This window comes from Pieris napi, chromosome 2 (assembly GCF_905475465.1).
Source record: "Pieris napi chromosome 2, ilPieNapi1.2, whole genome shotgun sequence".
In the NCBI taxonomy this organism is placed as follows: Eukaryota; Metazoa; Arthropoda; class Insecta; order Lepidoptera; family Pieridae; genus Pieris; species Pieris napi.
In genome coordinates this window covers 5,683,123-5,699,154 of record NC_062235.1, presented here as the reverse complement: position 1 = coordinate 5,699,154, position 16,032 = coordinate 5,683,123, and the positions used below count along the sequence as shown (strand labels likewise).

General features: G+C 33.6%; 2 protein-coding genes across 3 annotated transcripts in view; one reads left to right on the top strand and one right to left on the bottom strand.

The window, feature by feature from the left end:
- Nucleotides 1-158: 158 nt before the first annotated feature.
- LOC125063046 (trichohyalin-like) lies at nucleotides 159-3,267 on the bottom strand. The gene is made up of 5 exons (XM_047669262.1): nucleotides 2,900-3,267; nucleotides 2,276-2,463; nucleotides 1,744-1,935; nucleotides 1,019-1,198; nucleotides 159-758 (listed from the first exon to the last, which is right to left on the bottom strand). The coding sequence occupies exons 1-5, from the start codon at nucleotides 2,988-2,990 to the stop codon at nucleotides 537-539; spliced, it is 873 nt and encodes a 290-aa protein (XP_047525218.1). The 5' UTR covers nucleotides 2,991-3,267; the 3' UTR covers nucleotides 159-536.
- A 421-nt stretch (nucleotides 3,268-3,688) lies between these two features.
- Nucleotides 3,689-16,032, top strand: part of LOC125061951 — a 72,344-nt gene continuing 60,000 nt past the window's right edge. For both annotated transcript variants that reach the window (XM_047667611.1, XM_047667596.1), the window contains exon 1: nucleotides 3,689-4,894. In XM_047667611.1, coding sequence (XP_047523567.1) covers nucleotides 3,704-4,894 — 1,191 coding nt within the window. In that variant the 5' untranslated portion in view covers nucleotides 3,689-3,703. The remainder of the gene's footprint in view (nucleotides 4,895-16,032) is intronic.

The following is a 16,032-nucleotide window of genomic DNA, read 5'->3' as shown; positions in this document are numbered from 1 at the left end:
CTAAAATACCCTTCCTTCTGTCAATCAATTTAGGTTTTCTTTCGAAAGGTGTGAATTGTAATGTCCAATTTATCAGTCATTATATTGATCTCTTATGTTGTAAATTAGTTATGTAATAAAAGACAATTTTTTACATATTCGTTTTATTTATTGTCTGAGGTAGTTTACATACATAATAGTTTAACAAGTGACTTAATTTAAATGTACATTTGTGAAGTCACTATCACTACGAAAAGCACTAAACAAAAACTTATCAAAACGGACAAAGAAAAAGGCAATATTTCTATAACCTTAGTTTTTTTCTGACATATGTTAATATTTCTTTCATAATTAAAATATTTTTAATCATTATAATTCCTATTAATAAAACTGGGACAGTAATCGTTTTAGTGGAGTTTAGAGAAACAATACCTAAAGACAAATGAAAGAGTCTTGATTGCCTATTATATACTATGTTGTTTCCTTTGCAATTATTTTATATTTCTATTATCTGTTAAATTTTATGTAAATGAAAGCATTCAAATACAAAACAGTTTCTAGGTATTCCTAATAGCGTCCCGCATGAGCTCAGTGACAGCAGCTATACGTCTCGCTCTCGCGCGCCGCTTGTCCATAGCGCGCGTCACTCTAAAACCACGTGCTCGTTTCCTTGCATACATCGTCGCGTACGTCGCACGCCGCGCCGCGTCCTCGCTGGCTAACTCGTGACGTTGTAGTGCTGTCTCCCAACTTGTTAGGGCGTTGTTTATTGCCACACGCTGTAATTAGTTTACTATTAATAAGTTGTAATATGCTTATTTTGTATACGAGTAATATGTTGTTCACATTCAAGCAGTTTGATGTACTATCCTTACTTCTTGGACAAGTATTAAACGCTAACGCTTTCGTAAAATATATAATGTATAAACAACCTTAATTACTGGGCTGTCTATGTATAACTTTTAACTGTATAACTGGTTTCTTGTCGCATATTTTATCAAGTGCCTTAATAAATGTAAAATAAATCAAAATCCCTTGCCTTAGCCGTATCTCGTAACATAGCGCGCCGTTTAAGTCTGGCATCGTCCTCTTTTCTTTCCGCATGGTATAGTTCAGCTCTTTTCCGCAAACTGTCCGCCGCGTTGAGTCGCAGTCGCCGCTCTGCAGCCAGACATAAACGAGCTTCTTCCTCCATCGATCTATCTATTACTTTCATTATCTGGAATAAATAATTTTTATATTTTGTATTTTTAAGTTCATAGTATATAAGTCCTGGTGGACAAAAAATCTATGTCCAATTTATGTTTCCACCACACTATTGTAGACTTCTTTTTTCTATGTATACAATAAATAAAAATAATAAGTTTCGTAATGTATGAATCCTTAAATCGAATGGCAAGACATAATTTCAATTAAAGTTTTCTGTTGTACTATCATATTTCTTTAGAATTTTGTACTAGTTCTTGATGGTGACTTCTGTCGAAACGAAAATATAAAGGGGTAATTTTTATCGATCCTTATTTCGCATACGGTAAGTGACAAAGTTAGGCTATGACCATTTCGGTCTATATGACATACCCGGCAATCAGCGAAGGGAAATCTCTATGAATGGCTGAAAATCTTGTAAAGTGTCAACCATAAAACCTCACGCGTCGAAATATATATTGTACAGATTTCCCAAACTACTCAACGTACCTACTCTATTATGCAAAACTAAACCATTGTGTTTAAGTTGAGTAGTACGTCCTGTTAAATTTGACCTACCTCCCTATCCTCTTTCCGTGCTCTAAACTCTGCGCTTTTCTGTGCTTTATGATGTATGCAGTACATCAATTGCTCTCTCTTAGCCTGCTGTACGGCCTCCTGCTGCATCGAACGAAATTCATACCATCTTCTATCCTGAACTCGTTTCTGGTGTAAGTAGCGGCGATATTGTTCTGATGTTTGGACTTCCATCTGAAGCATTTCAATAAACAAGAAAGTTTGCAAAAAATTGTGATGAAAGAGGCACGATTCTAAAACATTTCTTCGTATCAAAGCGAAAACGTCATTTGCTCAGTTGATTCTATAAGTATTAATAAAAGTGGTTTAAGTACGTAGCCCATAGCTAGGCGTTATCGTATGTTTTTCTTTGTGTAAGTTAATTATTCACATACTACTACTTATTCGAAACATTGCAGGTTATGCTGAGTCTAAAGTAATCTTCGATATAATTCTTAATTTACACATATACAAAGTCATCAAATCGTCATGCAACATTAACTGTCCCTGTAAATAATAATTTTCTAATACTTACCGCCTCTCTTTCTTCTTTTTCTTTTAACCACATCTTCTGGAAGTGTTCAGCTAGTTTGTCTCTTTCATCGTTTTCTTCCTTCTTTCTTGCTAAGGCCTGTAGTAACTTTATATCCCTCGCGGGAATCGAATCCAAGCCACTGCTTTCATAGTCTATTGAACCTATAAGGTCTGAAGCTGAGCTTTGAACTGGAAAATATTGTATACTTAAATATAAACAGGTCGTCAAATCATGTATGAGGTTTTATAAGACCTAATTAAAAGAGAAAATTATTGGGATTGCAATAACGATATTTCATTTGCAGGTGACAGCACCTAACATAAGAATCAAAGATGCAATTGGCCTCACTAATTTAAAAGCATAGACTAGGACCGAGTAATACTTTTATTGTTGATTTGAATCTATGAATGAACTAATAAACCTTTGAGAGCATATTAAATTAGAAGCCAATAAATTTATCTTATAGTTTAAAAAAAATACATTGACTTATAAACCTCCTCCACCAGTTTTTGAAGTCGATAAAAGTATTGGTTATTGAGAAGTTTTAAATAGTGCACCCAATAATTCTATAAATAATAATATCTAAACCTATACAATAAAATAATAAAAATACTATGTTATTACCATTCGAAACGGATACCGGTGAAATTTTCTTCGGAGAGGGACATCGAGAACGCCTCGGAGACTCTGTTATAATTTTGTAACAAAACACCATTATTCTCACTTCCTTATTGACGTTTGTGTGGGAAATCTAGCGTTATTATATTGTTCAATCTTATAATATTATTTATGTAAGTTTTGTCAACTGTACTACTGAGTTTCTGTTACGACGCATGTTCATGCTGCAGTTTTTGGCCAGTTACTAACTTCGTATTGATTAAATAAAAACCATACTTGCAGCTTTGCTATGTCTTACATTTAAGGTTTTATGTACGCGTGGAAATTTATGGGGGCAATATAATAAAGACATGTAGAGATCCACAGTATAGAAAAGCAGATGAGCAGTGGAATCTTAAACAAATTACGACAGACCCGCGAATTGTTTAAATCACATGATATGATTATATATAATAGTAAGTAGTAGTATAGGATATTAGATAAAATATTTGCATAAGTAAAAATAAAGCTGTATTCTGCGTTATTTCGTTATGATGAACCAGATTGTAATGAAACTTTGATAGTTCTGAATTCTGAGGACGCTTTAAAAATCATTTCCAACAGTATGATTTCTAAAGAAAGTAACAGTTCTAGAGAAAGTCACTTTAAATGTTAAAATTTTGAAATAAATGTTATCAAACGATAATTCTGTCAAAACGATATTCTTATGACAGCACTGACATACTTATCGTCCTTTATCAGTTAAGAGATATCATATTTGCGATATGCCAGTTTTTAATCTGCTGTTAAACAGCGATCACGCATTATAAGATGGAAGACAAAAAGCCTTTTGTTAAAAGGCCTGACGTTTTGAGAAAGCTGAATGCTGAAAACTTGCACTTTATAGAAAGAGGTCTATTGGGTGATCTTCCCGACAGGTTCAAACCTCAAGTTGTTCCTGTAAGAGGAAATTATAAAGACTTAGTAGTTTCAAAACAACAAGGCTTTTTGTCTTCGTGTTTACCAGTTCCGGTCCTAGATTCGCCGTCTTCTGATAAAGGACCCTATTTAAATGAAGAACCACGCGTCTCGCCATTAAAGAAAACATTCAGCTTCAGAGAAAAAATGTCAAAAATGAATTTCTTCTCGAAAGACAGAACTGCAGACAAAAAATATAAAACGATAGACGAAGAGGATAATCAAATAGGGAAAACAGAAATAACCAAAGATGAAAAATTAGCACATGAAGATAAAGTACACAAACGCTTTTGGTTCTTTAGAAATAAAGAATTGGTCGAAACAAGGGAGAAATCAGGTAGACCCTCCTATAAACGCAGTAAGAGTTTTGAATTTCTGCCTAGAGCAGCTGAACACGCAGAATTAGAGAATGGAAAGATAAGGCTTGCTAAAAATCAGTCTTACGCTTTCGGTAGCAGTGATACAGTTATTGATTTTTGGTGTTCTAATGACAGCTTAGATCAATTAGCCAATATTTATTATGACAAAGTAGACACTGTACACTTAAAAAGCATCAGAGAATTACGCCAGGATTCTGATCAAAGTTCCTGTACGTCGTCATCAAGCGGACTTGTCGTCAATATCATGAAATCTGATTCGGTCCAGGATCTTCTTGATGAGTTTGATAAAACAGTAGATATGTTTAGTGAGAATTACTTAAGTGATTGTGAACCATATACAAAATCTGAATATGTACTTTCTGTTAGAGAAAAACGTAAGAGTTCTTCATTTAGTACGTTGCCCTCACCAAAAATAGTGCAAGTGACAAAAGTGAATAAAGTGGATGACGGTTTCAAAGCTGAATTGGCTAAGAGGTTATCAGCCAGACAGAGTGTTGTTGAGAAAACGGCGAGGCGTGGTTCAGTTACGGATTGGTTTGTATTGGAAGAGAATAAACCAACATCATTACTGTCAGAGACTTCAGCCACCACTGAGGCCAATAAGTATCGGCGAGCCCAAAAGAAGCCAATACAACGTGTAAGGAGAATCAGTTCAACAAAATATGTAAGTAGATATGTTAGCTAAGGAGTGATAGACACGTAGAAGGGCAATGGTAGGCACTTGTCAATAAATAACGGCTGTCTCCAAGTGTCTGATATCATAAGATACAGAATTGATATGGTTCATCTTATCCGTGAAGATGTTGACTTGTTATATGTTTTTTAATTTAAAATCAGTAGCAATAAAACTGTGTGAATTCGTAAATGTAATACTTGGTATGTTTCATTGTTGATTACGTTTGTACTGCTGTCTGTCTTTGATTTTCTTTGGAGAGAATTTGCAGTTAATCTGCTTATGTGCAGTACTTGATCCGCTCCTAAGTCACAAAAACCTTTGTCGATTGCTTTCTTCTTTATTAAACATTATAAGTTTGTTTAGTTAAATTATTAAATAGTAAATTGTAACTTCCACACCTTGCTCGTTAACTTTAAAGGTTTCTAGAATACTGAAAATGCCATGTTACCCAATCTCAGAGTCCGAATGAAATGCCAAATCGCTTGACCTTTTAATATCACATTCTAAAATGGAGCAATACAATCCTATTAGTTCCAATAGGCCTTAGCTGGGTGAGAAATATACGAATATTTTGAATGAATCCCTAATGAGGTGAGGGAATTAACAATTTACTTAGCCCAGCGACATGTCGATCAGTTACAAAATCACCCGAACCCAACAAACCAAAAATTAAAAGACGGTTTTCTGTTTCGTGACTAAATTCGTATAAATTATTCTAGTAAGTTTTTGTTGGCCTAACTTATAGTCATCTTTATAAATAACTAGCAACATCGGCGAACTCCGTTTCGCCACCAGATGGCTTCGTTTTATGTAACATTTCGTTTGGTGATCCCTCTTTATGTTGAAAAGTTTTCCTGAATTTTCTTTGCTATAAACCTCACGGAGTTCGAGACCTTTCCAACGAATGCAAAACCGTGGAAATCGGTTCGTGCGTTCTGGAGTTATAGCGTCAGGAAGGAAAACCCGACTTATTTTTATATAGTAGATATCGACAAAAGCACTTTTCTATGCTTTTTTTCTTAATATGTTTTAGAATACTATTTAATTTTATTTATTTTATTTTTATGGTGTAGCGTGTTCAAAACTAAATAGTACTATAATAGAGGAGTAAAATTCTATTACTTACTCATACGTGCCTTAGCGCCATAACTCTTTATCAGACTCCAAATCGCGATAACTTATCATTAAGAAGAATGGGAATGCGGCGCAATTGTAAAATGAAAATAAATGCCATTAATACCGTTTTAGACGTTAGGTAATACTTTTGTAATTCTATTTTCTATGCTAATTATATGAGTGTATCAGGTAATTTGAATACTGCGTACTGACCTAGGTATCATGCATACCACGCAACGGCGGATCCAGGGGGGGGGGGTCATGGGGGTCATGACCCCCCCCTGAGCAGGACTTAGCTGGACCACTAATTGAACATAATGATTTTATATATAAATTTGTCACCATGCAGATTATATGTAACTACATACCTTCAATATTTAATTAATTTAATATAATAAATTTGTATGATGGCAAACGTTTGGGAAAGAACGCATCGAAAAATGAATTTTCCGCGCCACACTTGCGCGCGCTTGTCGACTATGAAACGTCTAGCTAGACCTTACCTCAATCGGAATCGGAACGACTAAACTTCAACATATCATAACATAGTCTTATTTTAAATTGTGACATCAATATGTATCCTAATATAGGAAAATTGGATTCACTACCCTGTCAGCGAAGCGACAGCAGAAAGGTCTTTCTCTAAGTTGCGCAGAATTAAATCGTGGCTAAGATCTTCAATGGTTGAAGATCGCCTAACCGGACTGGCACTTCTCCACGTTCATAAAAACGTACCCGTTGACGTCTAACTAGTGACAGCAATAATTTTTTTTTAGATTCCTCACACCTAGGGGCATACGAAAATACCCCATGTATGTTCTGCAATTTTTTTGTAGTTTTCGAGTTACACATTTTTTTTGTGTTTTTTGAATGTTTTCTGCCAGCGAGGTTTCAAAACTTCATATCTTTTTTTGTTGTAGGTATTTTGCAGTTTTTTTTCTGTTAAATGATTGTCTTAAATGTTGTTCAAATAAAAAAAAATCCAGCTTCTTAAAATTAGTTAAAGCTACTCAAAAAAGGTTTTAAAGTTAGAAGTTAAGTTTTTAGCTGGAGTCGCCCAAACATTCGACTTCAATTTAAAAATACAAAAAGAAGTTTCGATAGCTTCTGGCTAAGTTTAAAAAATCCACAGGGTTCTAAGCTACCAAAATCATAGAAAAAAAATGGTACTTAATTGGTCTTTTTTTGTTGTAATCGGTGGATTTTTTTTTTTGGTGGATAGGCTGAAAATTGTTTTTTTTATTATTCTTATGGTAAATTAAACTTTATAATGTGATTTTAATACCCGTAAAAAAAAAGTAGCTTTCCTTCGGGTAAACCAGCTCTTTCAAAAATCCCCAAGCCCTGCGGAGTTTCTAAACTTAGCCAGAACCTATGGAAACTTCTTTTTGTATTTTTAAATTGAAGTCGAATGTTTGGACAAATCCAGCTAAAAACTAAACTTCTAACTTTAAAACCTTTTTTGAGTAGCTTTAACTAATTGTAGGAAGCTGAGATTTTTTTTATTTGAACAACATTTAAGACAATCATTTCACAGAAAAAAAAACTGCAAAATACCTACAATAAAAAAAAGACAGGAATTTTTGAAACCTCTCTGGCAGAAAACTTAAAAAAAAACACAAAAAAATTATAACTCGAAAACTACAAAAAATTGCGGAACCTACTTGGGGTATTTTCGTATGCCCCTAGGTGTGAGGAATCTAAAAAAAAATTATTGACGTCACTAGTTGGACCAACCTGTATGTACACAATATTATGTGTTAAGTTTTTCAAGTGTACAATAAAGAATAAATATTTTTAAGTGCAATACTTACGTACATTAATAAAATACCTACTTTTTACTTCTATCTATTGTTATCAAAATTAAATTATAAGTTCTTGACTTGACCACGACTATGTGACCCCCTCCTGGCGCTAAAGCTGGATCCGCCCTTGATACCACGGGTAGAAGCTCTAGCAGGATGAGTTTGACAAGGTTTTAAATGCATTCTGGTAGTTATGTGCAATATCTACTAAGATTTTCAATACATTAAGTGTACGCTGACATTGTTGTTTAATACTTTGTCTCTCTTGGGTTAGCTCACGTGTGTTGGCTACTCGAGACCCTCTTAAATGGCACCCAGGTACATATAGCGGGTTTTGTTCATCCTGTATTTTGAGTGGTACGTTTTCATTTAAATCTTGCGTAAAAACTTGGCTACGTTAAAGACGTGTATCCTAATAAAAAATCTAACAATTTTTTTCTTACGCTTTCAAAATGAAAATCGAGTTGACGTCTAGATAACATTACGTTATAATCCTAGCAGCGAATACTTTGTATGACATGCTTGACTGAACTTCAGATGACAAGGATTGTCTTTGGTTTACGCGTGTGCTACATATTAAAGAACAACAATTAGCAGTCAAAACGACAAGTTATGTAAATTATATAAAGTGTATTTCCTGGATGAATAGTATATAAGATGTATATGTTTGGGCTTTTACGAGTTGGTTCGACATCTCCAGAAGTAGATTTGTGTAGTAAAAGCGAAACCGCGCCAATCAGAGCGGAATGTGGCCTTTCTCTGAGCGTGCGCAGGGCATTATAAACATGTAAACATAACGTCCTACATTCACCGTGAAGCGGCCTATGTTTGTCTTATAGTATCTGGGTTGCATCTACTACTCAGTAAGAATAGTATAGTATTGAAGATAATTGATAATACTTTATAATATATTACAAAATTCCCAGTCGTATTTGGTAATTGCCGTAGTTTTTTCTATACAAAATATCGGCTGTTAAATGCTCTAGGGATAAATTTACGATTGGTTTTGAAATATTATTCGATGAATGCTGTCGTTAACAAGAGAATCTTATTTAAAATTATAAAATAAAAACTTAACTTTAATGTTATGCAATAAATGCACCCATTTGTCGCACGTGCGACACACCGGATGCACGTGTGTTTTGAAAGGGGGAAGCGTTCAGTTAAAGGTGACTACAGACGTAAACCAATGCACTTATAAACAAGCAGAACTTAAGATGATCGTGGTGTTTTCTATTTAAGATTATTGCTAAGAAACCTTTTGTTTAGGTTTTGCTATAGATGAATTTCAAATTCGGCTAACTTTATTTTTAAATCTTTTTCAGTTGTTTATGAGTTAATGTATAGTAAATTATACACATAAAATTGAGTCCCGATTTCCAAGTTGTCATTAATACTTTTTTAATAGTAAGACTGCTGTGCTGTGCTTTTAAGTGTAATTTTTTTCGTGAAGAATTGAACCTAAACTGCGCCCGTTTAAATCAACTAAAATGATAACATATAGACATTTTCTTTAGACAAAGAAGCGAAAAAACAAGTCCGCTAATTATGTAACAATACAGTTCACAAGCTCGATTTTCAAACTCCATAAAAATGTAACAATTGGCAATTACGTATTGAATAACAATTGTATGTTTAACTGTCATAACCTCATAAAGCACTACACGCGGGGAAAGTGTTCGAACAATAGTCGTGAGAGGCTCTAATAGTGAATCGAAATCATGATTGCCTTTGTATGGTGCAATTTAAGAGATTAAAGCGCGAAGGCACTAATTTTCTAGGAATATAGAGAGGGATATGACGGCTTATTGGTCTAGTGGTTAGTACCCCTGACTGCGAATCCATGGGTCCCGGGTTCGATCCCCGGCTGAGACAAGACATCGATGTGATGAGCATTTGGTGTTGTGCTTAGGTCTTGGGTGTTTAAATATGTATTTATATGTCTATCTATCTGTAATATGTATGTATATCCGTTGCCTAGTACCCATAACAAAAGCTTCACCAGCTTAGCATGGGACTAGGTCAATTGGTGTGAATTGTCCAATCGTATTATATTATATAACGTAAGAGTCGTCAGGAACGATCCGCATATTTAATTTAAATATTAAAACAACTACAAATAGAATGATCTATGTATAAACGATACGTAATCTTTTATACATAGATCATTTTTTTTACTAAGATAGGGTTAAACAATACAATTCATAAATTATGTATTTACAATATTATTTATTCAAATTTTTACATTATTTCATATGATTTGTTATGGAATACATTAATCAAATGATAATTATCAATTAAATGATTTGTTATGGAATTAATGTTAAACTATGTATTTAGGCTTAAGAAAAAATAGTAATTTGCGAAACGTTTTCGTAATAATTAACTTAATTTAGTTTTTAATATGAATAACAGATTAGCCAACCTTGACATAAAAACTAACTAGAGAAATAATTAAAAAGTATAATGAGCGAAGTCAATAAACCAATAACGCATTGTTTTGTATAATGCGGTTTTAATTAAAAGTTGAAGCGGACTGAATGGTATTGTATGGTAATTGTGCTAAAACTAGACCTTCATACATATATGTATAATGTATATTGTTTATATCACTAAGGATATAATATAAATATATAACGTGTGCGTTTGACAGCCGTTTTCTTTATTAGTCTATATATATACTACAGTATTACAGTACTAGATTATAATTGGATACTTTGCAATCCGGACGTTATTTTTGCAATATTTAACATTATAATTAATAACATTATATTAGTCTCTCTGAAGAATCAAAAGCTTTACGAAAATAGTCTACACAAGGCTTGCTTTCGGAATTTAAATATTATTTTCGATATTTTACACAATAAATCATTTATGGAGCGTTACTTAAAATAATTCATGGGTAATAATAATATACTTTCATTACATCTTCAGTCTAAAGTTCTGTCAACCTATTTCACAGTTCACGCTTCCATTAATCAAATATATTTTAAACAAAGTTAAACAACGAATTATGTTCGACCAAGTGTGGACTAATTGAAACATGCCTCGGTAACGTGAACGTTAAATATTTAAGGGTATGTTAATTAAATTGTATAGTTTTTTTTAATTTAAATGTCATTGATAATAAAAAACAATTTTATTATTTATTTTTATTTATTAGAAGTACACGAAGTGCAAACATATACATATAGTTATTTAAACAAAACTAAAACAGGAACAAAAAAGTAATTTCAAACAAGGACACATGATAAAGAAAAAGTGCACATGAATCACGATAATTTTAGATCAATTTCACATCAGTTAGTACGAAAGTTAGGGATACGATTTAGTAATGATTATGATTGTACAGTAGAAATTTAAAGGAAGATAGAAAAGGAGCTAAGTGAATGGTGACGGGAAGTGAATTCTATAGTCTCACTGCAGAGACCTTAAACGATTCGCCAAGAAAAGAAGAGTTTTAAGATGGGATTTCAAGGATATAGTTATCGGAAGAGCGTAAGCTATAGCTATGGGCTCTCAAAAATTTGAAATCGATTTTTACATAGGAAAAAGTTTTAGGATTGAACAGGATGGAATATAAGAGATGGAGAACGTGAGCATCACGTCGCTGACAAATGGGAAATTATAGAGTACAGTCAAACAACACGAAATTATGTACACATATATGTGCAGCCAATGTCATAAAATATATACGACAAATCGTAATGACGCATAATTGCAATTATTATTTGATAATTAGGATAGGACGTACAATTAACAATTGGGCTATCGATCCTCAAGTGAAACTTAAATGTCACGGCTGTATCAAAGCGTGCAACGGCCGATGGATCACTCATTGCAAATTGCACAATTAATTGTTATAGAGGAAGTACTTGGAGGCTTGTTCGCACGAATTTCGTGTTATTTTGTTACAATTGCCACATCCTCAACTAATATTTTGGCTGCTTCTGATAGATTTTTTTGTATTGTATTTAAAAACGTTCCTTTCAATTTAATTCCTTCTACCGGCAGTAGTGCGTAGAAATGTGGGATCTCTCTGCATCTTCTACCACATTTAACATGGAGAGTGTTCAGAGGAGTTTTTCGGTCTAATACCTGCAGCTGAGTTTCAGTATCGGACGTCAAGGCAGTATACAAAATACGATCCGTATCACCGCGACGTCCGCCGTTCCACAACTGAGCGTTTTTAAGGCAGTTTTTGCCGCGCACCACCACTATGTGGATCCAGCTGCCCACTGAAGTATTTCCGAACCAATTCGACTTAGGGTCCTTCAAGAAAGGAGCGTACCAATTCTTAAAAAGCCGGCAACGCACATGCGAGCCTTATGGCAATGTGAGGGTCCATGGGCGGCGCTATCACTTAACACCTGAGCCTCCTATTACATTAAAAAATAGTACCAATTCGTTTTATATATTGCTTTTTTATAATACGAGGTCTCAACGCCTAATTAACTATTCAACTCTATTGAACGTTATGTTAAAATGCTCTGTCAGTGCCCTTGAATGCTTCGGGGTTACGGGGTATGAATAAAGTCTAATATTTGTTATAATCTAATACTAGTTCGTCTAAAAGTTCAAACGATATCTTTATGTGCAACTCAAAAAATTACCGAAAGACATAGATATAATAGAAGGCTATTTAACAAAGAAGCAATTGTATAATATGTTCACCAACCTTAAAAAGATTTTGTTTTTATCCAATTTCTTTTTAATTTCGAATTTTTATTAACATTTGTGTTGGTGAAAAAATAAATTTGAAACTTCAAACACTTTCAATAATTAACCTACAATATCAAGGAATCTTTACATTGTAGTTTTTATAAAATATATTCTTTAAAAAAAAAGAAAAAAGAAGAAAAAAAGAGAAGTTGTATGTTGGGTATCAAATCATTTCCAAAGTTCTAATCCAAGACAGAACTGATTGATTTTGACTGATTAGACTAATTTATCCGCATAAAATTAGTACTTTATAGGTAGACTTTTATTTTACGATAAATAAATTATAAGGTAATTTCCCGTATTTACACGCTTTATATTGAATTTTTCCAATTTCCCGTATCCAGCCTAGTTGTCACGCCACTGTCATTTGCACTAATTAACAGCACGAGTCGTTATTAACTTCGTTAGTGGAACTGTGATTACACTTTGCACTACTTGACACTGTTACATCCAACAAATAGGAGCAGCGGTCGAGGAGAAACTTTAACATCATCTGAAGCGTGTTTGTATTTTATTACAATTGTATAATAGGATACAAGTATAAATTGTTTAGGTTAGGGATATAAGAATAACCCTCGATTTCTTTGTCCTTATCAGATTCTTTGCAAATATAAAATGTAACAGCATTCTGTAACTAACGAAGAAGTACGTTTATGAAGACTAAAGCGTATTCTTATTTGGCCCTGAAAAAGCCTACTAACTACTAACCTGTGTTAGAGAGGTCTAACATTTAAAATGTAAAGTTTATCTACGATTGAATAATTTAAAAAGCCGTGCCTGACGTACTAAAGTAATGTCTCAATTTTAATATTTGAGTTAGCAGCAAAGCGTTAAGCGCAAGCGTTTTTTACTGTATTTTATTTAGTTTGACGTCCGACTATAAAAACCTTTTAGTCATTCGTTATTAATAAATACTTCTTGCAATTATTTGAAGTGAATTGTTGAAACCTTAGCAATAGTACATAACCTTTAACTTCTCACTACGCGTTACGCTGGATTAATGGATACCATATAATCTTAATATATATAAATTATGTGTCACGTTGTTTGTCCGCTATGGACTCCTAAACTACTGAACCGAATTCAATCAAATTTGCACACCGTGTGCGGTTTGATCTAACTTAAAAGAAAGGATAGCTTACAACTCAATTTATACCCGCAAATTAATATTATTTTATTGCAAATTAATTGATAGTCACAATTCTAACAGATGGCGCTGTGTTGAAAGTACCAACGTTTCACATAAGCTACAATTTAATGACAGTACCACCAAAAAAGCATGGGACCACCCCCATGATTGATGTTCTCCTACCGTTTCCCTTGAATAGTTTACTACTATGTGATATAACAAAAACCTTAGCCACAGAAACGCTTGGCCGGTCTGCTAGTAAATATATATTTTATAAATATATCATCCTCCAGTTACACAAACCCGCATTGAAGTATGCGGGAAATATATAATGTACCAAATTATAATGTCCATTGTTAACAATAACAACGATAGATTTCAAAACGCGTACAATTACTTGACTTAGATTTATATTGATGATCGCGCCGATAATAAATGCTTTACTTCAAAGATAAAAGCAGCTGTCTTCTTCCACCTTTATCTTAAAGTAGCCATCTTCATGTTAATATGTCTTTAACAAAATTTATTAAGTGAAAGCGTAACAAATGTGTAAAAGCTTTCAAATCCTTATACGAGAGCGACAGTAGTGAATATTAATTTACATAATATCATGAAAACGTTTCTTAATGATTTTATGGACATCGGTCAGATTAATATAACTGGTATTTCAATTGACATACTAGCGTTTCTAATTACGATAATTCATGAATATTAGTTTTAAATTAAAATAAAAGTTTCGTTCGACTCATCTCGCGACTAGCGTTTTTATTCACCTTTACCGTTAGGATATCGCATACGATTAGTTGCAATGTATAGAAAGTTGTTAAGACTGACCTTTTGAGCTTCAATATAGAAACCGGGTTTTTGTGGTGCTGAATATCCATATAAACAGCCTTAACATTATCTCCGAATAAACTAATTTAAAGTATTTTGGAAGTAGGATAGTATATCATATTACTTGTAAAGATAATTATTTATTAATAACACAGACTCATTTTTCACTTTCATGTTTTCATATTACTTAAAACCAAATATGGAATAAAAACTTGTTATTCCAATAACTACCTAGTTAGTTACCCCGTCCCATCACACAGGTTACTTTACGATTCCTGCGCCTCACATTCCATCCTTTTTACTGATACGGAAAGTTTGGTACAGCATTTATAACATATGAGTATTTTAATGTACATTTAACATCACTATGCCAGTGTTGGCCTAGTGGCTTAAGCGTGCGACCCTCATCTCTGACGTCGTGCGTTCAAACCACGGCTGTGCACCAAGGGAGTTTTCTTTCTATGTGTTTGCTACAATAGCTACTGTGAAGGCAAACATCGTGGGGAAACCGCATGTTCCAATTCCAAACCTACCTATATACCTACCTATATATCTACCTATATAACTACCTATATACCTACCTATATACCTACCTATATACCTACTTAGATACCTACCTATATACCTACCTATATACCTACCTTTATACCTACTAGTCTATTATATAAAAATGATCGAAGAAACGGATGCAATCTGAGGCCTAGATCTATTTAGGGTTGTAGCGCTACTGTATTCCTATTATCATAACTATGAAACAAATATTTTACAATTATATCTATGTTCTCGTGTTTTCGCGTAGTGGTTTTACCTGTGAGATGGGAACTAAACTGTAAACCGACACCTTGGGATCAGTAACTGGATAGGTGACGGAAGGCATCCGTTCCTTTATATTCCTAACCACAACGTTTTTAACTTCAGCAAAAAAGATTCTGCGTTGTAGTTGCTCTGGATTTATACATAACCTGCTTGGGAGCCTTTGTAAGCATTCGCAGAAACAATAAAAAAACTTTATTGGTACCCTGTATTTTACATACAGCTACTGTTCAAACTGTTAAAAAACTAAAGAAAGTATTAAATACCACTGCATCGGTGTCATTTTAATACCATTTAGTCGTAACTTGTTGTTTGGCTTTCAAATCATTTAAAGTTATCAAATCAAATCAAAATATATTTAATAATATTGGTAATTATTTACTACCATTTCTCAAATCAAGGACGTAGGGTGGGTTGCATCAACAAATTTTGACGGACACGTAACCGTTAAAAATGGCGCTAACGAACGTTAGACAAAAAAAGTGTTGATTCACAATCTATGACAGCTAACGTTCGTTAAAAAGTTACGCTTACGTTAACCAGTGCTTGAACCATTGGTAATCGTCAAATTTTGGTTTGTAACTTCGTAGTTCGTACTTCCTAAACTCTGTTTCCTCTGAATTTAATATTAGAGATGGTTTGATTAATAATTATTTTGCAAGGTAAGTATGTTAATATTACGATTATTTTTGACTTCAAAAAAATAA